The sequence below is a fragment of the Barbatula barbatula genome (assembly GCF_947034865.1).
Source record: "Barbatula barbatula genome assembly, chromosome: 20".
NCBI classification, from domain to species: domain Eukaryota; kingdom Metazoa; phylum Chordata; class Actinopteri; order Cypriniformes; family Nemacheilidae; genus Barbatula; species Barbatula barbatula.
In genome coordinates, this window is record NC_136783.1 from 9967671 (window position 1) to 9991311 (window position 23641).

The window sequence follows — 23641 nt, forward strand, 5'->3', positions numbered from 1 at the left end:
AGAATATGCAGTTACATGAGGTAGGCCACATGAAAACATTAAAAAAGTACAGTAGCCTACAATTTATATTTCAGACTTAGTGGAGTAATAACTAATAAAAGTAACAGGAAATGCTGACGTTGTGTAAAATATAAACGCTTAATAAAGTAGGCTAAAACTACATCGAATGTGTACAGGCCTACAACACTGTAGGTGCGCTAAATGGCTGCCGCGCTACCGAAGCGCCACCTAGTGGCCGTTACCAAAAAGCATCAGAGTTTAGTTGTAAACTCTTTGTCGACGGCCGATTGCGCTTCCTTGCATTCCCGCGTGTTACACTCGGTTATAGCCGGTGTAGACTAGAAGGGGTGCACCTACCTCCACTGGGCATGCGCAGTTCAACACAGCATCATTTAAAAGTTGATTACCATTTTTTATTCTTATTGTAAAGTTAGGTTTAGGTTTAGGCTTGGGGTAGGTGTAGGCGTTAGCTAATGCAGTTTGCTGTAAATTCATGGCGAGACTTTGCACCACTTCCGGCTATAGCTGTATCCTTTCTAGCAACAAACGTTATAATAGCCAAATTACCGTTTCAAGTCGTAATTGGTGTCCTGATATTTTACGACCTGAAACTGCGAACTCGAATAATTAAAGCCTGAATTTCACAACCCGAAAATATTTATTCCGCCTTTGACCAGCTGTTGAACCTGAAATCCCCCCCTCCACAAAGCACACATGACCAGATCATCAAACTGTATCCTGCATGTGTTAAAAAACAATACACAAACATTGAGAAAATAAGAAGATGGTGATTTCACAACAAAACGCTTAAGATGTCTTTCTAATCAAATCCACAAGATGGCACCAATGTCTTAATGAAGTGTAAGGTGACATGCTATTATTGTTTTACTCATTTGTTTTTAAACAAAGGTTATCACACAGTATTCTAAAGCGACCAGGTAAAGTACTTTGTTGAAATTAAGTTGGAAATTGTCCGAATGTCATGTCAAAATATTAAAAAAACAATGATGCCAGCTTCCTATAATTACATTCCCATACATTTCCTATAAATATATCTCTAAAATATTTATATTTAACAAAGCTGCTTATTTTTAATGAATGTGTGAAGTCACTTGTATCTACACTTGAGCATTAAATCTATTAACCAAGTAAGTCTTTAAATAATAACTTATATTTAAAACAATTATGTCTTTAAAATGAATGGCGCACTTTTGGGTAGCATATATATGTGAAATATATTTATGTTGGTTAGCAATACTTTTCTTTCCTATTCAATTCACTCGGATATTTTCGTAAACGAAGCCACAGGTGTCCGTGTGTTACTGTACATCCATTCATCCATCACAAGCCTCCCGGTGGTTTCCGTTAACCCACGTGTTGCCGGTCAGAGCCGCGTCACGCGATCGCCAATGACATGCTGAAGGAGGCAAGTAACGTAAGCGCGAGGACGGACGCGTAAAAACGAGCGAAGAAACAGCGCTCGTTCTCCATTAGCGAAAAAATCCAACGGTTCACGCTGTAATTGCCTCGCTACCACATAACCATACATGACATATTATTTCCACGTTTATAACAACACCGAGAAGAACAGAGGGGTTCATTATAGGCAGAGAGAGAGAGAGGAGAATATCAGAGATGGATGAGAAGGATGAAGGAGCGCAGATGGAGCCTCTGCTTCCTGCGGTAAGAGCCCGTTTCATTTCTGATGTGTTATCCGTGAATGGGAGAAAAATGGCATGATGCTGTATAATGTGTTGCGCAAAAGGTTTTTTTTGTGGTTTTGGAGGCTGCATTGGGTTGTGCGCTGGTGGAGCCCATTACAGCCATCATTGGAAGACATCGTGCTTGAATTATTCATCGCACCGTTAATACTTACTCTCCTTTAGTGTGAAATGGGCTCGTGTTACGCGGATACGGCATTTGTATGGGGACGGAGGTTCAGACCGGTTGTGCATTTAATTGCGCACGTTTTCTAGTGTTTAATGGCGCACGGTTTGAGGTGCAGAGCAGTGCGTGTTCTCAGAGCAAAAGTGAGCGGGGTGCATGCATGCGTCACATTTCTCAAGCATTACATCTTCACGACTGTTGAAGGTTCATGGCTTTTAATTAGAGTTAATACATTATTCTGTAGTAAAGTATTTGATCTGGTCTTGCGATTGCTGGCCAGTGCCACATGTCTGATCTGGATTTCCCTTTTTCCATCATCACCCATTTTAGGAAGGAATCACCAGTTCACCACAGTCACGGATTCCATGTAAAGATTTTGCGACCCATCTTTAAAAAATGAATAGTGAATAGATATTGAATATTCTTCAGTGGTTACCGCTCTGTTCAAAGCCAAATGCATTCTACTGTAATTGCTTCCTGACCCTGTGCAAAGTAAAACAGTTGACTGGATTTAAACAAAAAGAGCAGAAGCCATCTTAATGTGAGCTCACAGAGCCATGGTCCATTTTCCTTAGTGACAGTTTGAAGTTGAGTTGGCCGGCATCCTATTCGTTTTGCCATCCCTGCAGTCGAGAGCAATACGCTCTCTCACACAGCTTCTTGGAATATTCACAGTTATACGGGCAACCGGGCATGTTTTGAATTCTGTTGCGGTGTAATCTCTTATGTGCAGTGTTCAAATATTCCAGACATTTCCAAACTTGCATATGCACTGCAGTAAGACGCATTTACAGTAGAAGAGTTTTGTAAGACACTGTGACCAGTTGCGTAATCTTTCAAGTTTTATCTTACGGTACTGATACATTTGAAATCCAGATAAAGTAACATTGTTCAAGACGAAAGGCAGATAGTGATGCATGTACCAGAAGAATGTTCATAATGTTGCATCATTTCTTACAATTTCTACATTTTTATCAAGCATTCTATTTAGGCCAATGTATTTTTATTATTCTCTATTTAGAAATAAGACTATAAGACCGTAGTACAGTAATGTACATAATTGTACTTCTACAGTATCTGTTAAATAAATCACCTGGATTTTAAGCGGTTCTCTGTCTGAATTTGGAGTTGTAAAAGGGAGGACAAAACAGTCCTAAATATGACATCATCACCCATTCTGACAGCACCACCCATTTGGACATTTCTCATTTTTACATCACTTATTATGATATCATCACTCTTAACTTATTATTACACAATTTATTATGACAAATCTCAATATGACATCATCACCCATAGTGAGTTACGGTCACTTATTGTATCACTGTTCGTCATGACATCATTACGGAAATATTATTGTAGCTGTTAAGGAACCTCATTATGAAAGGAAATTACATTTATTCAACCATTTCTAATCTATGTTGTTGTCGTCACCATATTGTTTTTGGACATTTTAAATAATTTAAACAATTTATTTTTCACTTTTGTGACACATTTAATAACATCGTAATAGAGGGTTTATAAATTGGTTATAAACTTAGAAATCACCTGAATTGCGTTTTGTTTACTATTGGTGTGTTGGGGGACAGATTGAATACAATGCCATTTGCAGAGGTTGAACCATCTGGCAGCAGGTTGACTTGTTTATATTGTGCAGGTTCAAACTCTGGGCTGTACCGAGCTGAACTTTGCAAGTGATGTGTGTCCCAGAGGACTGTTTCTGACCATCCTAATTCACTGTCTGTTTAACTGATAGTGTGACAGGTTAAAATTGAGTAAATCTTTGTCCCTCATTATTATCCGATTTACTATAATAGTGATGGGTTACCTTTGTGGCAAGTTTTCTGACATTAATTCCATGTCTGTTAGCTTTAAATTTACACTTGTTTCCTTAACCTGTCTATCCACTATCCAGTAACATGTAGCACCTCATAATTCATGGCTTGAACTCTACTGTTAAATTTCAAGATCCTTTTCCCATTAAACACATCTCACCTTCTTTTCAGTAAACGTGTATATAATATATAGGGCTTCATTTAGAACAAACATTGTATTTAACAGACTCTTGAGCTGTTTTAGATATGAGATGTGTGTAAATACGTATTAAAATTGGAGTAATTGTATTGCCTTTCTTCTCCTCTGCAGGTTCAAAGTCCTGTTAGTGATCAAGGGGTAAGTGCCTGTTCTTTATTTCCTGCTTTTCTCAGTGTGGATGTTTTAATGCACTCATTGGATTTCTTTTTGATTGCCGTCTTGTGCGCACAAGTGAGAGACTAGTGTTTAAACCCATCCAAATGATACGATTCATGGTGACTCATTGTAAGCAGAAACATTTCCATGAGAGGCTCTTTGATTGGTGGTCAGTTGCTGTCAGTTCAAATATCTGTCCATGTGTTCGGGAACATTTAAGGAGTTTTACGGAGGGATGCTGAGATGTTTTTGGCCCCGATCTATGTATAGTCTTTAGCAGACATGAGTATAAAGATAGAACGTAAGAAAGAGAGAGAGAGAGAGCTTGTTGTATTGGTCAGAAAGCAGGCTGGACAGAGGCCAGTATGAGCAGACGGCGTGACCGGGGGAAACATGCTGCTTTGGAGGAGATAAAGCTATAAGATCTGCAGGGAAGCTCAGCCTGTTACAAAAAGTATCTTGATATATGGAAATATAACATAATATGTCATATGAGACAAATACAGTATGTTGTAATATAGGTCTCAAACAAACAAAATTAAAAAAATTTTTTATATATGTAACATGTTATATGTATATGAATTTAGTTCTTTGTGAAACCAAAAATGGTTCTCCCATGGTATCGCTGTGAAGAACCTTTTAAGCACCTTTATTTTTAAGAGTGTATATCAGTTTTTATATATTTTTAATATTCAAGATTTGTATTAAATTGTTTAAATTGACTAAATTCACTGTGCAAACGATACAACATCCATGCAAACAAAGCAACACCTTTTTACATAAGAAATACATATTTAAAACCAAGACCAAAGTTTGCAGACTAAAATAAAAAAACAGTTCACATATCATTTTGTGATTTACATTGTTTGCGAAAACTTATGCAAAAAAAATGCATGGAATAATATTGACACATTTTAACAATGATATTTCAGGCATCATAGGAATGTTTAGTTTAGCACGTGCACACACATTGCCAACTTAGGGTTCATGTCCAGAATCTTTTAGCGCGGGGCCGCTACTCCATCTGTTAATTTCAAAGGATCTCCAAATCCAGCGTTATATCCACCGTTTATATAACATTCATTACTACGGAAGCCGTAAAGTGCCAAACAAAACAACAAATCGCAAAACGCAACACCAAATCTGAAAACACATTAACAAACCATAAAGCACAACAACAATTCCGGAAACACAACGACAAATCCGGAAACAAAATAACAAATCAGAAAACACAACGACAAGTCAGAAAACACAACGACAAGTCAGAAAACACAACGACAAATCCGGAAACAAAATAACAAATCAGAAAACACAACGACAAGTCAGAAAACACAACGACAAATCCGGAAACAAAATAACAAATCAGAAAACACAACGACAAGTCAGAAAACACAACGACAAATCCGGAAACAAAATAACAAATCAGAAAAGACAACGACAAATCAGAAAACTCAACGACAAGTCGGTCAAACCGGAAAAGGTAGGTCTTTTGTGTGACCGGGGTAGTTACTGCTGATTGGACGGAACCCCTGTCAATCAAGATGAACAGTCAGGTGTGTGTTTTCACATATTCTGACTTGTCGTTGTGACTTGTCGTTGTGTTTTCTGATTTGTTATTTTGTTTCCGGATTTGTCGTTGTGTTTCCGGAATTGTTGTTGTGCTTTATGGTTTGTTAATGTGTTTTCAGATTTGGTGTTGCGTTTTGCGATTTGTTGTTTTGTTTGGCACTTTACGGCTTCCGTACATTACCCAAATGCAGTGAACAAACTACACAGCTGTACTTCATGAACATAGCGCTCTCTCTCTCTCTCTCTCTCTCCTGCACACAAGTGAAAGTATACTCCTTCTTGCGCTCTCCATGGTTGATGCGTGGGCGTGCCGCATGCTTTTCCGGGAGAATTGTCCAATAAAGGACTAAGAAAAGTTGTTACGTAACGATTTGTCATGTTCGAAAAAAACTTTGCGAAACCTGTACGAACACTGGGGGAGTGTATCGAGCACAGAAATACTACGTCATACATCCAACTCGTTTTTTGACAGGTTGACCATGTTAAATGTGAGAATACAACACGGTCGTTCAGCACTGTAAAGAAGTCAGAATGCATGACACACCGTTGCACCACCCCTTTAACAACGGTCTTTTGCTTTTTCCCATAAACGGCTACACTACATTTCCCAGCATGCATTAGACTGTGCTTTGAAGACATTGATACATCTGAAGGTTTAAGCTAGAACACACAGCGGAGGGAGCTCAGAGCTGCGCACCCAAAACGCACACACACAGAGCATGAATCACAGAGCACACACACACAGAGCTTAGTTACCAGTCCGGTGCCAGTGATGTCGGCACCCTAATCTCCCTCCCGATTGGTGGACGGACGCCTGTCAAAAACGCAGGCTCGGCGTCTTGTTCTCAACAGTTGGACGACGCAGCCCTGGCGACAGGGTTACAGCTGTGTCAGAGGGGTTATCACGGCTAGAAGAATCTCAACTGCGCTCTGGCACAGCAGCTAAGCCTACTGCCTATCCTCGGGATAAGGGACGATCGCTGTGACGTGCCGCTTACAGCATGCAGCACAGACCCTCTGAGAACCCTGCCTTTAACTGTCAGGTAAGATACACAGATGCAGCATTAGCCCTTGAGCTCCACCGTGTCCTTGAAGAGGATGCTGTGTTTATGTGCAGACTGTCTTACACGAGAATTGCATTTTTGTTATATAATGACACAAGACATGCTATGCTTGGTGGCGGTTGCGAGCGATACTGTTTAAGATACAGCACGTTTGAGGTGTTGTTTGTTTAAGGTGCACCTTCATCTTCTCTTGCCGTTCTCTCTCTCACCCTTCCTGTTTGTGTCTTCGTGGAGCTATTTTGGTACATCTCCTCCTTCCCACGTACTCGGCTTCACATCTCTCTGTCCTCATGTCTTTTCATCTTTGGCTTTGTTTTCGGTTAGGAAAGCGGATCATATCCGGTTGTGGGAGGAGGTGTTCAAGGTGTTGAACATCTGAATGAGCATTAGAAGGAGCAGATGTGCTTGTACAAATGTGTGTGGGATAGAGGGCATTAATATATGAATAGAAAAAAAAGCAAAACAGGCTCAGAGGAAGAATACAAACACATGAACCTGTGAAAGCAGCCATATTTTCAGATGCATGCTGGAAAAGAATTGGCTTTGTGCTTGCGCATGTTTGTGTGACTGTCACGGTTGTGCGCTGTGCTGTCGGCGCTATGAAAGGATGCTGATGCTGATCCTTCCATTTCCATGGTAACCACAGCCATCTGTAGGGATCAGTCCTGCTGTAATGCTGTCAACCAATAGAACGGCTCACATCCCATTCTCCCCCCAGCCTCTTCCACCACCCCAATAATCCCTCTCACCGCTCATATCCGATGCTGCACGATCACGCGGTTTTGCAATGCACACACACTCACATGCAGGCAAATCTCTCGGACATGAACTGTGTTTCTGTGTAACGTGACCGATGGCTGGTGTCTGTGGTTGTGTGGGGTAGATTTGTTAAGGGCTCTGGGGCTATGATACCATGCTATGTTGAGAAATGATGTTTGTAGCAGTTGCAGTTTATTATTTAATGAAATTCAAGGCATTGGCAGAACTGGGTCACAAGGTAACGCGTCCTAGAAACCTGCAAAGGGCTTTGTCTCACGTGGAAGCTTAATAGGAAAATATGGGGTTTTGAAGTACAAAAAAGCCTGTTTACATCAAAATATTTTCAGAATTTTGTGTCAGTAATTTGAACAAAAAACTGTGATTTGGTATCCCTTTTGTAAAGATACACTGAGCTCATGATTCAATATGATACATGATACTAGGTTCATGATTCAAAGTCACAATATTTTGAACAAAATGCAAAAAAAAATTCCCCATAAAATGTAAAACAAAAACAATTTAATAACATTTGTTATTTTGAATTGAAAACATTAAGGGGCAGTTTCCTGGACAGGGCTCAAGACTAGTCCCAGATTAACTCAAATGTTAGAGGTGTATTGACTGAAGACTCGAATCTGTCAAAATTAAGGTTTTTAGTCCATTGAGTCCGGGACGACTTGCCGGAGGTCACGTTCAGGAACCGGACAGAATTTTAGGTCGGGCGAACCTTTTTGGAGGAACACTTTAGCTCCTTCTCAGTGGCAGGGTCTGATCCAGGAGGAAAGAAACAACCCATGACGTAAACCCTGTTTATCTGTGTAGACAGATAGTAAGTAGACAGTGTTTATCTGTGTGGGTGTTTGCTTTAGTACTACTCTTGTGTATTTGTGTTGTTTCTCAGTGTCGTTCAGCTTATCCCTTCTCAAAAGCTACCCTGTCTGCCTCTTGGAGTGAGAGTCGCAGCTGTTAGTCCGAGAGTGCCTGATCTTCATCATCTCTCGTAAACCCTTCTGGAGATTTGCCATCACAGTGTTGACATCACAGTGTTGTACAAATCCCCGCACAGTTTGCTGTAATTTGGGGATGACACTTTGCATTAAGATGCTGTGATAACATAGCCCAGAGCGTCAACTGATCCAACAGAAATCTCTAAAGATCTTAGTTTCTCACCGACTCACTCGCTCAGAATGGAGCGGAAAAGAAGGATTTGTTACATACAGAAGCATTTGGAATCGTCGTTTGGCCTTTTTTAACCATATTAAAGCTCATTCTCAGGTATTTAAGAAGTCAGATCGCTTTGTCAACTGTTAATAGTTTTAATAAAGTTTAGGCAAGTCGTGGAGAAACTTGCCTTGAAGCGCGTGGTGATGCTCACAGCGTGAGCGCTTTTGACGTGATGCTACCTCCCAATTTGGGAGATAAATATAAATAAATAATAAATCTGATTATCAGATCTAAAATTTGATATCTTTAGTGCTTTTTTATAACTTGCCTACATTATAACTATGGTGAGAATTTAAATGAACTGTTATAAATAAATAAATCAAATCAATCTAAAAAAGTAGGTTTAAGATAAAGAATAATAATGGGAGATTGTTACAGTGTAATATATATTCATTACCGTGAAGTAAAACAACTCATTCTGTGAAACAGATTTTTGGTCAGTCTGCCCACCCCAAGGTCAATTGAAGTAAATAATGAAAAATTAATCATTATACTGCATTATACTTTGTAAAAATGCATATTCTCAGATTCTTCTTTTGTTTATTTGGTCAATCTGCAATATTTAGGCTTTGCCGTATACAGTATAGTGAGGTAATATCGCACTTTAAATTATTTCCTCTTCACCACCTCTATAGTGGAAGCGGTTGACTGAAGTCTCCTAAGATTCAAACAGAAGTGTTTGAGAATGTGAACAGAACTGAAGGATTGATGTTGAGCAGACATGGTTGCGACTGTCTTATCGGAGCATAACAGATAGGACAAAAGCTCTTTTCAATGCAGGAACTTTACTACTATTCAGTCTTAATGTCTAACAAGATTCATTAGCATTCAGGAATGTAATGCCATATACATGTCCATGCATTTTGTGGAGAGTGCTGAATGTACTGGAATGTCCTGTAAAATATTCAGCCTGTCCGAAGACAATGAGCTTATAAATCCTCTGGAATCAAATATATGTAAGCTTAATGTCCTCACAACAACATTTGTCTCCTATTTACGTTGATTTGTGTAGTTCCGTGTTGTTTGAATGGAGGAGCGAAGAGGATTTGTATGTTCTTGTGAATGAGTGTAGGCAAGTGTGTGTGGTATACATCTCAGCGCCCGCGGCTCAGTGTCCTGTCTTCATCTTTTCCGTCTCCTTCCATCGTTCCTCTTCTTTGAACAGTGAGCATCTTTGTTGTGTTTAAATGGGGCACGGCGAGGTCAGAGGACAGTGAGAGATATGAGTGATGATGGTGAAGATGATAAAGCGCCCGAGATGGTCTTTGACCGCTACTGTTGGTCTTCAGGTTCTGAATAATTCTTGTCTGTCTCAGGTTTTAGAGCAGGATCCTTTGGAAACGTTCACATCAACTTGCCTTAAATTCTAGTGGGGTTTGTTCCACATTAGCAGCCAGACTCAAATGGGTTTTTATTGGCTGATGCTGATATGTAGAGCGCAGGGCTACTGGTGTCCAATACAATAATATGTTATATAATACAATTCATTTAATTGTGAAAACAGAAAGTGTGCACTCTGAAGATCACGTTTCGGATTCAGATTATCGGCCCAGGGGGAAAGTTGTCAACAAGGTAGAAAATCATCATGGTACAAATGCATGTAAAATTACATTTGTCCTATGACATAAAACATAAAATGATATTACGAAAAATTCTAAATTATACAAAAAAATATTGCTAGAAAACTTTTCAGACAGGTCTTAAAGTGACAGTTCACCCAAAAATGATATTTCTGTTATCATACAGGTTTGAAGTAACAAGATGCTGTGAGTGAATGACTGGATTTCTTTTTTGGGTATCCCATTAACTATCACTTCAAGACATTTGGTGGTAAAGGGTTACCGGAAAGTTCTGCCTGTTGTCATCATAATGTGAGAATTTCTAAAGGTCACTCTGATGTAATAATCTTTTTGTTCCATTAGTGAGTCTGGAGATTCATCCTCTTGAAGTGATTCTTAACGGGTGTGCCTTTCGTATATCTCAAAGCCTTTTATCACCAGACAGTTTGAGTGAATGAACAATAGAAAATTAAAATCAACACGAAACAACATTTGCTGCATACTTTACTGGAGTAATCTGATGTGAACAGGATGTTTAGAGAATGCAGGGTGGAATGCGGAATAAATTGGATTGTTTAAGGTCAGCATTAAACAGCGGAAGAGAACTGTGTGGAGGGAGGGACGGGGCTATAAAATTTTAAAAAGATTCATGACTTCAACCTAAAACAAAGGTTTCAAAGTTGTTTCATTTTTGTAAATGAGTTTTAATAAGATGCAACAATGAATCATGAACAAAACATTGACGCATGTTCGGTAAATAATTTAATGTTAGGGAAAATTCATGCCTTTAAATCCTTGGCAAGGCTTTGTATTTGTGTTGTGGTGGAAGACAGGGAGTAGAGTCAGTTTTTTAAGTGTAAAATGAGGTCAAGATGGATGTTTATGAATATTTAATGGTCAAAACTACTGCTGAGTGTTGGAGTGATATCCTGAAAAAAACAAAAGCTGAAAACAGCAAGATGCAACACAATGTCCAAAGACCTTAGTCTGCATGTACCGTTTCATTGGATGTGCATGCCTGGACTGCAGTACTTGCTGTCTTTGTTTGTTTATCGGTCTGGCTAGTGTCTAATAATATAACTATTTATATGTTTATTTTAATAATAATTTATATTCATATTTTATGGCATAATAATAATGAATAAATAAATAATTTATTGAATTTTGTTGTATGGTAATTTTATTTAATAAATGATTTGTTGAACGGATAGCTTTATCGCATTTAAAGAAACCGTTATGGACATTGACATCTAGCAGTTGAGCTTGGTATCACAGTCTAAATTAAAAATATTGGAGAAGCAAGTTTAGCCAAGTACGGTTCTTCTCGGGTTATTTTGCTTGTTTGCAAATGTGTACCGGAAGTTAAGGGAACTCGCTCATGCGCAGTGACATTTGTTTATGTTGTTGCTTTGAAACCGTCTATTGAACAGGAATTAATATAATATTTGAATCGAATTAAACCAGATGGAATACAAAACCATGTCTTTTTGGGTGAATTGCTGTAGGTTAGTGATAGGCTGATGTTCAATGATATTGGAAAAATAATAAAAAGCTATATTCTGTTTTCTTTGTTAAATGATTTCATCTACCATAATACACTTGCACTTTCATGGGATTATCTTAATTTGCTAATTTTGCGCAAAAATATTTGATCAATAAACCGGTTTATCATACAATTAATTTAAACAAATATTTAAATTAAATATAGACCAAATGATAGCCCTTGTTTTGCATAAATGAACCATAAATAAAGATTCACTTTTCATGAATTGGTGATGCTCCACTCTCTGTGAAACATGCATACAAGGGTGATCCCATTTCCTCCCCCACGCTTATGAATGTGTACGCCTGCATGCAAATTTCAATCCAGATGTGCAAATCTACTCCATTATTATTCCACCCGAGTAGCCGCGGTCACGTGACGCTTCTGTGGCTGAGTGCCAGCAAAGGAGAAAAGGACAGAGGAAATGGGCACAAGATAACATACAAACAAGGAGAAGAAACATAAGGCAGAAAGGAAGTGTGACAGATTAGTGATGACAGAGTGACATGGAGGGGGCTCTCTGATATAATGTCACACCTCAGTTGCAGACAGGAAGCGGATTATTAATAAAAAAAGAATCCGGCCTGCGGGACCCTGTTAGCTTTCATTAGTGAGCACCGACATGTGTGTGTGTTGTCATATGTTTACACAGGTGTTATCTTGGTCAAACAGTATCTATACTGTATGTGTTAACAAAACCTTTCTCTGCTGTATATGTGACGGGGTCCCTAGTCGTGTTAATAAATTACCAGAGCCTGTGTCCTGTGTGTGTCCTTCATCTCACCTCCAAGAACAAGATGGAGAGATTAGGGCTGGTTTTGATGACATCACAGGAAGAGGGACCTCCCAGGAGTCTGCTGGGCTATGTTGCCATGGTAATCTATATATTTCTCTTCTGGATTGCCATTTATGGCTCTTGAGCAGGCGAGACACTCTGCCACCACCTCAACCGCATCGAAGCTCAAGAACAGGACTCATGTGGCGGTGATGCTCTGAGTTTGTGTTAGTGGGGATTTTCAAGAGATTATTGACAACAGTTATAATCGTATTATCATTTGCTTACATGTTTATAGTTATAAACTTGTATTTTTGATGTTTATTCAGAGGAACACAAAATATTTTATATTAGCCCTTGATAAACAATACAAGTTCATAGCTACCAATACAATGGGTTTATATGTGAAACAGACCATTGTTTGCAGTCATTTACTGATGATCTACACCTCTGCTGTCTCTGAATAGCAAATGGCCTTCTTTCATGAGATTTTTATGAGTTTTATATTTCTTTTGCTTGGCATCTGTGAAAAAACTGCAGTTGCATGACAAGCACTAAGGATGAGTTTACAGTATATTATGCATAGTATATATAGGCGAACAATCTACTGCAGAACACAAAAGAAGATATTTTGAAGAATGTTGTTAACAGCCCCCCATTTTACCAACATTTTCCAAAATATCTTCTTTTGTGCTCTGCAGAAGTAAGAAAGTCATACAGGTCTGAAATGATAAAGAGGCTGTGTAAATGATGACAGAATTTTCATTAAGAAGGTGAACTACTTTAAAGCAGGAGGTTGGATCTCACATCAGTACCACTTCACGAGTTCGCCCTCGCCGATAAACAGCTCCATGTTGGGATAGATGGTAAAGCATGGGAATGAAGGTTATGCGTATTTGGCGTGTTGTACAGGGAGTGGGCTCCGAGCTCGCCGGATCTATCCGAACCCGGAGCACTCTACCCTGCTCAGAGCAAGTGCTCCGGGCTCAGAACCCCCCCCGAGGGTCCTGCGGGACTTAGAGAAAATGAGAGGAGCTGGGGTGGAGGAGGGATGCTTATCTGGCAAGATGCAACAGGTAAGATTATTTGTCTATTTATGATAGAGCTTGCTGGAGCTGATAGGGTAGATACGGTGATTGCTGATGGTGAACCAGCCTAGATAATTAAGTAGAGATTGCGTGCTCGTCTGATAGGTGATTGCTGCTGATGGAACATCGGGCTGATTTATATGCTTAGGTTCCTCCCGAACTTTTATTAATAAAACATCATATAAACACTGTATTAAAGTGATAGTTCACCCAAAAATGAAAATCCTGTCATAATTTACTCTTGTATTTTAAAACATAATTACTTTCTTCCCCAAAACACAAAAGAAACTATTCTGAAGAATGTTGATAACCAAACAACGACGGCACCCATTAACTTGCATTGGTCTTGTGTCTATACATTAGAAGTCAATGGGTACGCCGATGTTTGGTTACTAACATGTTCTGCAGAAGAAAGTCATACAGGTTTGAAATGACATGAGGGTCAGTAAATGATGACAAAATGTACATTTCTGGGTGAACTAAAATGTTTCTCTGACTTTAACTTTATGACTCATCATGATCTCCACCTCATCGACCATCATTTAGCATCTCAGGCATCATTCTAGCCAGCAAATCTCCAGCATATGCTGACCTATCCCATGATCCTTTTGGCTGACTCACGTGGATGCTCATGTGTATGTTCCGGCACACTGTGTTAATCTCCCCCTGTGTGGTCTGCTTTCTGCATCTTCCCTGTTTACAATGCTGCGTCTCATCTTTGTTGAGTGCTCGTGCAGAACTTTGTGTAACCTTTATGTAGGGATGCACCAAATACTCGGCAACTGAACATATTCGGCTGAAAATAGCAGAAACAATTATGTGTGATATGATCAAGCAGCAACCAACGCAGAGAGAGAGAGAGAGAGAGAGAGAGAGAGAGAGAGAGAGAGAGAGAGAGAGAGACAGACAGAGAGAGAGAGAGACAGAGACAGCGGGAGGGAGAGAGAGAGAGACAGAGAGAGAGAGAGAGAGAGAGAGAGAGAGAGTGAGAGACAGACAGAGAGAGAGAGAGACAGAGACAGCGGGAGGGAGAGACAGAGAGAGAGACAGCGGGAGGGAGAGGACGATGCGATTGCTTTATTAATGCTGCAAACATGTCGGCAGTGTGTGGAGCATTTTAAAGTGATAGTTCACCCAAAAATGAAAATTCTGTCATCATTTGCTCACCCTTATGTCATTTCATACCTGTATACATTACTTTTTTCGTATGAATTTAGAGAAAGATATTTGGAAGAATGTTAGCAATTTTCAATTCAGTGACATTATTGACTGCCATAATAGGAAAAATGTAATGGTAGTCAAAGCTGTCCCAGAACTATTTGTGTTCCTAGATTCTTCAAAATATCTCACTTTGTGTTAAACAGAACAACAAAATATACAATATTTACTACTATGTTTGTGGATGATGTCACAGAACTTAAAATGACATTCTTACAAATATCTTTCTAAGAGAACAGTCAGCTTTTGTTGTTGCTTGAGTTTGGAGGAGAGACATGAACTGAAATGGCTGTCAGAATTGCTTGCATGGATGTTTTTTCTTCTTGAAATCATTTTGCAGTGAAGTCCTCAATAATCTAACAGTTTTCGACTATTCATATTTTTAGCTTATAATGTTGAATGACAGTTTTTAATGAAGTGTTTTGTTGTTGGGGTACAGAGTACACTACATTCTTTAAGCAGTCAGTTAAAGGCCTAATATAGGCTATTCAAGAAGTGAGAAGGCTCAAGCTTTTTTTTATTTAGCCTACTTGTTTTGCTCAGTTTTATTTTAAGTTCAATTGTATTATATTGAAAAGCAAGACAAAATATAAAAAGCACATTTTGACCATTCAGTTATGCAATAGTGAAAAAATGGTGAGTCATAAAGGTAAAGTCCGAGAAACATTTTAGTTCACCCAAAAATTTGTCTTCGGCCAAGAATTTTCATTTCGGTGCATCACTACCTTAATGGATCTCATCGCTCTTTTGATAGGCTCTTAATGTCATCCATCCCTAATGCTGTCATTCATACTATGTCCGGATACAAGTGAATCATCTGATGGTCATTTGCCGCTTTCAAAGAACTGCTTATTTTCTACCATGTTACTCTAGAAATGTGTAAACCCGTCATGTGCAAGGAATTATTAACCCTACATATTATGAATGTTGTGTGAGTAGCACTTTCTAAATGAACTGAAAATACACTGAAATATTTTGACCCAAAATATACAAAAAGCCAGAGTTAAATTGCCTTAAGTGACATCACTGCGTCCCTCCATTAGAGCATCAACCTCAAACATGACATCATTTGTTGGGTGGAGTCTCAGAAGCTGACAAATGCTGGACCTTTTCTGTTTTCTGACACCATGCTTGGGAGGCTCCGGCTTCGCAGAAGAAACTATGACTAAAACAATGTCATCTATGTTCTGAGAACAACTAGTGGCAGCTGACATTAGTTGCCATGGAAACTGTCTGTTAAGGTTAGGCTCAGCCAGGCTACTTAATTTGGGATGTCGTCCGTTGGTGGTGTGAGAAGGGATATGAGTCTGTCGATCCATAACAAATGAAGCTGGTAGACAGTTTGTTGTGGCTGTGATGCTATTATTGCATTATTTTGATAGGAGTCTGATAAGAATAAATGCAATAGGCTTTAGTCAATGTTATATTGGGAAGTAATTTAATCTGGTGTTAAAAACACTAATATGTAGTGGTACTGAACAGAATAATAAATGAATTTCTTGTAAACCAACATTGATTTGTCCTGATATATTTAATAGACCTACAGTATTAGAGTCCAAGGATTCCTCTTAAGTATGATGTTGGGTGTGTGTGTGCATGCATGCATGCAAACTGATCTGCCTGTGTTATAAATTATTTACGAAATAGATGCTATAATGTGATTTCTGTAGCATTAGTGTAAGGTGGTGAAAAATGTGAGAGAAGAAGAACCACCCACTGGCCCAATGGCGGAGTATAAGTGGCATGGTGAAGGCATGAGCGCGTTCGGTCTTTCCAGAGCTCTGGGTTGTTATTGTTAACATTATTTTATTGAATTATATTATTTGTATTAAATTATTATTATGAATAATCATGCAGTTTGGATCAATGTTTGATTCTTCTGCCTTATTCTAAATTAAACTCCTTCATCCGGTTCTCAGTGTCGCATAGAGTCTTGCGCCGGAAGTCACTTGCGGATCTCACAGTGACTAACTCATCAGTCTTGGTCACGTCCAGAGGTTCTATGACTAGTAATACTGAGAAAGCATATTTTTTTCTAGTCCCCTTGGACTATAAAAACTTTAAAAAACTTTAAGTAATGATTATTTCTAACCAGAGGTCATGACCACTCCATAGAGATAAATATAGACCAATCTTACTGGACAACCTTATGCCATAGTTTCCTACGAACCCTTAGTTAAAATCATATTCCAATAACCTGAGGTTTGAATCTTACCCTATTTAGATTGGTCGGACAACATATGTCCTATTCTAAATGGAAACAATAGCCCCTACGGTCAAAGTACACTTAAACTAACGCCAAATAGTTAGCCGTAGCTCTAAAATCTCAGCTGGCGTGCCCCAATGGTCCACCTAATACAGGATTTTAGACAAACAACAATATTGAACAAATTCAAACATGACAATTTATTAGTCTGGTTAATGTTTCTTGCCAATTTACAATTAAATTCAGAGAATACTAAAACAAAACATAAAATCCTCAAAGAGTCTAAGATACAGTAGAAAAGAAATGCGATCAGGAAAACTCAAAGGCACCATGGGGTTAATCTTATTAAGAATTCTCCAGAACATTTTGCCAGCTTTCCTTAAATACCCACAGCAAAATACCCTTCCTCCAGACAACAGCAGTTTACATTGTAAAGAACTAATGGGCATTTACATGAAGACACACCCTCAACAGTGAGCAGAATATCTTTTAACCCTCAAACCTATGTTATGATATCTACTGCTGTGGAAATGAGACTACTCTACCATTTGAAAAATAATTTCAAGTATGCATATGAAGATTCTCTGTTCATATAAGATATGGTATTTGTCAAATCCAGTTCATGGGGGATTTTGAAGTGCTCCGAGTTGAGATGGAGAGAAGAGAACAGATGTATGAGTTGGTAACCATTTTCATTGTTGTATGCTCTTTGAAGATGCAAACCGTGCAGGGAGTTCATTGTATTGGATGAAGTTCTGTGTTTCTCCGGATGTGGTGCCATGTTGGCATGGACACCTTTCATTAGTAACACTTTACAATAAGGTTGTATTTATTAACATTGTAAATTCATAAACTTACATGAACTAACAACGAACAATATCGTTTTTTAGCATTTATTAATTTGTTTCTTGTTTTATTTTGCAGAGGCACGATGAGGAAGCCGTGTTGGACAGGGGAGGGACTCGGTCCATGCTAAACACAAATTTTGAGAAAGAAGAACTAGAAGGTAAGAGAAGACCTGAAAGTATACCGTTTTAATCATGGATACCAAACACACAACCTGATAACATGCTCACAGGAGACCAGGGTGTGAGTCTGCGTCATGTTCTCACAGTTCCTAATTTCCTGTCTTACAATGTTAGAGCTTAAAGTTATCCAGAAAAACAACAAGGATACTAAAGAATATTGTCTGATTACTTTGCCATAAAGATATAGTTTTACGTTTACGTTGTACGATGGTTCTGTCATTTTTAAGACAGAAAAGCAGAGAGGAAACGATTCCGCTGTTTGACAAATCAGCTGTTCTTAGTTCTGAGGAAATATTCCATTTACAGAAACATTTCTTCTGTCTCACTCAGGCACGCATGCACACACTTGGAGCCAGAGAGTGTCTGTCCCTGAAGAACCTCTGTGTTTCTAAAACTAATCCTAACTTAACCCCATAAGCTCTTTTTTTTGTAATATTTTAGGGGCATTTTTGCCTGTATTTAATGGACAGTGGAGAACAGACAGCAAAGCTTTTGGTTAGAGACAGGTTAGTGGGACCGGCAAAGGACGCTCGAGATGGGATATATATTATAATAAAAAAGAAGCCTTGCGATAGAAATGTGTGAAGAATACACCAAAATTCCCCCATCAGCAACATCAGGGTTTATGTGGTAGCAATTGTCTCTGATAGGCCACCGTACCCTCTACATCGGGGTGCATGTCCCTCTGGGTAGAAGATCACACAGACGTCACCGTCACCATGGACACCGCCACAGGAAGAGGTCACGGGAGAGAGACTCGGGAACAGAGGATGGCAGAGAATCTCCATCATACAGTAAGATCAGCATCACGCTCACACACTACACGAAAACTTTATGAACTTGTGGAAATGTGTGAAACAGACATGCTTATGTCTCCATTCAGCGGATACTCCATCTCAGCGCGTACAGTTCCTGCTGGGCATGGAGGATGATGAGGAACACCTCCCTCACGCTCTCTTCACAGAGCTGGATGAGATCTGCCTGAAAGAGGGAGAAGATGCAGAATGGAAAGAGACGGCCAGGTATAAACACACATCTCCATGAGGAGAAACAGAGAGGGTGAGCTGCCAGAGACAAACATTAGGTACATTACAGCTAAATTGAAGTGTCTATAAATCACTATATTCAGAGCACACACACATTCCTGTATCCGTTAGTTTAGGTTGTGTTTCTGCAGCTAAATGGGAAAACGAAAAATGAAACAAAAAGTGATTTGCAGTGCACTTCCCATGATCTCTCACTTTCTCCAAGGCACTCTTACTGTTACTCTACCACAGTTTTTCCTCCATATTGCTAAACTCACTATTATCCAAAGTTTTATTTCCAAATTTAGATTTCCATTTTATTTGTCACAATGTCAGTAGTAGATTGTATTGATTACAAATAAAACAATAAATAAAAATGAAAGATAACATTTTAAGACCATCTAATATTGATTAAAACATATAATATACATTTATAATAATTTAATAGATATTAATAGTGTATTATATATATATGTTTTTGTATTTTTATATGAAAATTTTTGCAGTTTAATTTCAACAATAACATAAATATCAGCTTTGTAACACACGTTTATGGTTTTATTTCATTTATTTTTGAGTTTTATTTTTGCAGTTTTGTAAATTTGGATTAAAGCGTCTGCCAAAAAATACTTTCAATTATGATTTTATTTGATTAAGTATTTTTAATAATCCTATTTAATAATAATAATACAACAACAACAAAACATCTACTATTAATATGAATAATACTCATTGCTGAATTTTGTCATGTAGCTGTTGTTTCTCATAATAATGTTCCTCTGTCCTGACTCTTGTCTCTGAAGATGGCTGAAGTTTGAGGAGGATGTGGAGGACGGAGGGGAGAGGTGGAGTAAGCCGTACGTCGCCACTCTCTCTCTGCACAGTCTGTTTGAACTGCGTAGCTGTATTCTTAATGGAATCGTCATGCTGGACATGAGGGCCAACTCACTGGAGGAGATTGCAGGTACACCTAAAACATGACTTAAACATGTAAAAAAAATGTAAAGGATTAAAATTGACCTTGTGTTTTTTAAAGACATGGTTCTGGACCAGCACGAGACATCCGGTGCTCTAGGAGAGGAGGTACGAAAGAAGATCCGTAATGCTCTCCTTAAACAGCACCACCATCAGAACCAGAAGAAACTGGCCAATCGGATCCCTATCGTACGTTCGTTCGCAGATATCGGCAAGAAGCAGTCAGAACCTCATTCCATGGATAAGAATGGTACTGCTCCAAAACACTCCAGCAGCGTTATCTACGATTACCGTGTATCTGTCTTATCATCCATTTTGTTGGTTTGTCTGTGTATCTCAGTTGTCGTCACGAACCACCCGTCCCCCGGTCCCCATTCTACAGATCTCTGGTCTAGGTTCAAATGCAGTGTGAAAGACAGACAGGTGCACTTATGTCCACCTTGGTCAGTTCACTGTCCCAAGTGTGTGTCAGCTCCCCATCAATGTCCCTCTGCCCTCCCTGCCCGGGACAACCCTTTCATCCGACCCAAAAAACCTTATGGATATCACAGCATCCCCACCCTCGACCCAGAGGAAAAAACACCACCAGGCAATATGATCGTAGATTAGATATTAGCAGATATAACTCTATTCTAATCCCTAGAGATGAAAAATGTACACTACTGTTCAAAAATTTAGCATCATTTAAAATCCTTAGAACTAAAGGCATTGGGTATATATTTGAAATTATTTTGTAGTCAAAAATATGATTGTGAAAACATAATAATTCATATATTGTTTCATAATTCATCTTCTATGAATTCAAGGCAAATGGTAGCTACTTTGAAGACCCTTAAATATAATATAGCCAGGCCCAGCATAGGCTGGCTCAACTGGGGTTGGACAGATATACACTGTAGTCTGGTTGGACAGATATGTAAATTAATGTGAAATGGATGTACATTTTTCATATTTTTATTAAAGTGTCATATCATTATATAATATAGAGTATAATACAAATAAGTATTTAGTAAGTATTTAATAACAAGTATTTAAAATTATTTGAGTTGGATTATTTCGAGGGGCTCAGAAAATCTGGGGGGGGGCAATACATCCCCTAGCCCCCAGACCCGGCTCTGAACATAGCGTTGATTTATTTAGTTTTCTGTAGTCATATGATTCTCATCATTCCATTATTGTTTTGAATGAGGTTTTTTTTTATTCTACAATTCAGAAAAATATTAATAAGTGATCCTAAATTTTGAAACGGTAGTGACGATAGTATTTTTTCTTTGCTCTATCTAAGAATATTCATTTAGCTTCTCATTTAACCCCAGATGAAGCCGTAGAGTACTAGTATTTGTTGTATAGTTTATGATGGAATAGTTTCTCTGCTGCTTCCAGCTTCAGTATTAATGATAATGAATGATAAATCTTCATTACTATTTTACAGCAGTTATAATCCAGGTTGGTGCTTATTGATCATCATTTTCTTAACATCAATAATCTAATAAATACTTTATTACTAACCATAAGCTACTGCTAATTAACTTTTACTAATAATGAATTAATTACATTAAAATTTCTGTAAAATTTTTATAATGTTGCAGGTCAGATGGTTTCCCCTCAGACTCAGCCCGCCACAACAGAAGGTGGGGGAGGCAGTCGTGAGAACAGCGCTGTTGACTTCAGCAAGGTAAGAATCACATTTCATACAGATGTAAGTCTTACTACACTTAAATAGGGTAAGTAATACAAATTGAAATGAAAAAAGGTGTTATTTTGTGTGTAGATAGACCTCCACTTCATGAAGAAGATCCCACCGGGTGCTGAGGCCTCTAATATCTTGGTAGGTGAGCTGGAGTTTCTGGAGAAACCTGTGGTAGCTTTCATCCGTCTGTCTCCAGCTGTACTGCTCAACGGCCTGGCTGAAGTCCCGATCACCACCAGGCAAGAGCTAAACAATCTGCTGGCAAAACTCAGTTCATATTGGGCCTCATTTATTAAAACTGGTGTACGGTCGTTTTTAAGCAAACCTTTATCAATTTGGACGTTTGGTTGCTACGATCAAATCTCACGACAGGTCTTAGTTTGTGTACCAAGTTTTGAGATTGGATGAAGGTCTGTGTACGCTTTACTCTTTAGATAACTGAAAAGCACTGGGTCACAGCCCAAGGTTGCATGACTTTGTGTGGCAGGCTCAGGCCAGTTTTTGGGACCACAGGTCCTGCCTCTCAAAGATCTGAAAGAGAAAAATAAATAAAGCAAATATAAAACTGTGTGTGCTTGATTTAAGCGGCCTGAAATGCAAGATTAGCAGCATTAGATTTTAAACCTTTACCCTGTTTAGAAACATGCATCCGTCTCCTCCGCCATACACAATATTTTCTTTACCCTAAAAGACAAAAATAATGATCTTTGATCATGCCACTCGGTGGACCGTAACAGTGATCTCTTTCCAAACAGTTTATTTACTTCCTTTCATTCCGCTTTTCAAGGTTAAATTAAATTTCTTAATCGGAAACGTTTTTGGCAGGATAACGTTTCTCCATGACGCAAAATCTAGGGGCGAGGCGTCTACACCATGAATTTATAGGGGCGTAATTTGCAAATCACGATCGATTTCTGCTGCCACATTTATTAAGGCAAGATCATTCGTATGATGAAGTTGGCGGCTTACGTATGGTTGATGAATCACACTTAAACCCTGTCGTAAAATGATTTCTGCGCACGGATCTGCGCTCATTTCAACGTTAGATTGATAAATGAGGCCCATTGTCTCTATGAATTTATTTCATGTGTCTGTGTTACTACTGCATGTAGGTTTCTCTTTATCTTGCTGGGGCCAATGGGGAAAGGACCTCAGTACCACGAAATCGGCCGTTCCATTGCCACACTCATGACAGATGAGGTCCGTGAACACATGCTCTGCATTGAGTAACATTGAGAAATGTTAATATGCAAAAATTGTAAAGGTTGTTGAGTTTATTTGAACATCTTCTATTCAGGTTTTCCATGACGTGGCTTATAAAGCAAAGGATCGAAGCGACCTCGTGGCTGGAATCGATGAGTTTTTGGACCAGGTTACTGTGTTGCCCCCGGGTGAGTGGGATCCCACCATCAGAATAGAGCCTCCCAAAAATGTGCCCTCTCAGGTAACACACCTTGACTTCACATAGATCTCATGCTAAAATAAAGAGTGCAAACTTCCCAAATGTCTTTTTCTGGGATGATTAGCAACGGGGCTATGTTTTCATTTTGCAGGAGAAGCGTAAGGTTCCTCCTTTGGCCAATGGAGGGACGGATCTGGGGGAAGCTGAGGATCACGGAGGTCACGGAGGACCAGAATTACAGCGCACAGGGAAGTAAGTGTGGGAATGTGTGGGAATAATGTAGGTGTGTTTGTTAGAACTGGGTGATATACCTAAAATTTGTATATCTTGATATTTTTACATTTATACTAGGGTATAGTATATTTCAAAACATGAATGTTACAGTATGTGCAATTAATCGTGATGATTCACAGAAAAAATTGGATCAACTTAATCGATT

At 38.8% G+C, this 23641-nt stretch overlaps 1 protein-coding gene across 4 annotated transcripts in view; it reads left to right on the forward strand.

Annotated features, from left to right (window-relative positions):
• Positions 1-1408: 1408 nt before the first annotated feature.
• slc4a10a (solute carrier family 4 member 10a) overlaps positions 1409-23641 on the forward strand; it is a 30632-nt gene continuing 8399 nt past the window's right edge. The window contains exons 1-12 of one of the 4 annotated variants that reach the window (XM_079483074.1): positions 1409-1683; positions 4033-4059; positions 18007-18088; positions 18761-18904; positions 18994-19132; positions 19939-20099; positions 20172-20360; positions 21700-21785; positions 21882-22039; positions 22913-23000; positions 23098-23244; positions 23354-23454. In XM_079483074.1, coding sequence (XP_079339200.1) covers positions 1636-1683; positions 4033-4059; positions 18007-18088; positions 18761-18904; positions 18994-19132; positions 19939-20099; positions 20172-20360; positions 21700-21785; positions 21882-22039; positions 22913-23000; positions 23098-23244; positions 23354-23454 — 1370 coding nt within the window. In that variant the 5' untranslated portion in view covers positions 1409-1635. Of the gene's footprint in view, positions 1684-4032; positions 4060-6331; positions 6690-18006; positions 18089-18760; positions 18905-18993; positions 19133-19938; positions 20100-20171; positions 20361-21699; positions 21786-21881; positions 22040-22912; positions 23001-23097; positions 23245-23353; positions 23455-23641 lie in introns of those variants that run through there. The other 3 variants (XM_079483076.1, XM_079483075.1, XM_079483077.1) reach the window with 3 other exon arrangements.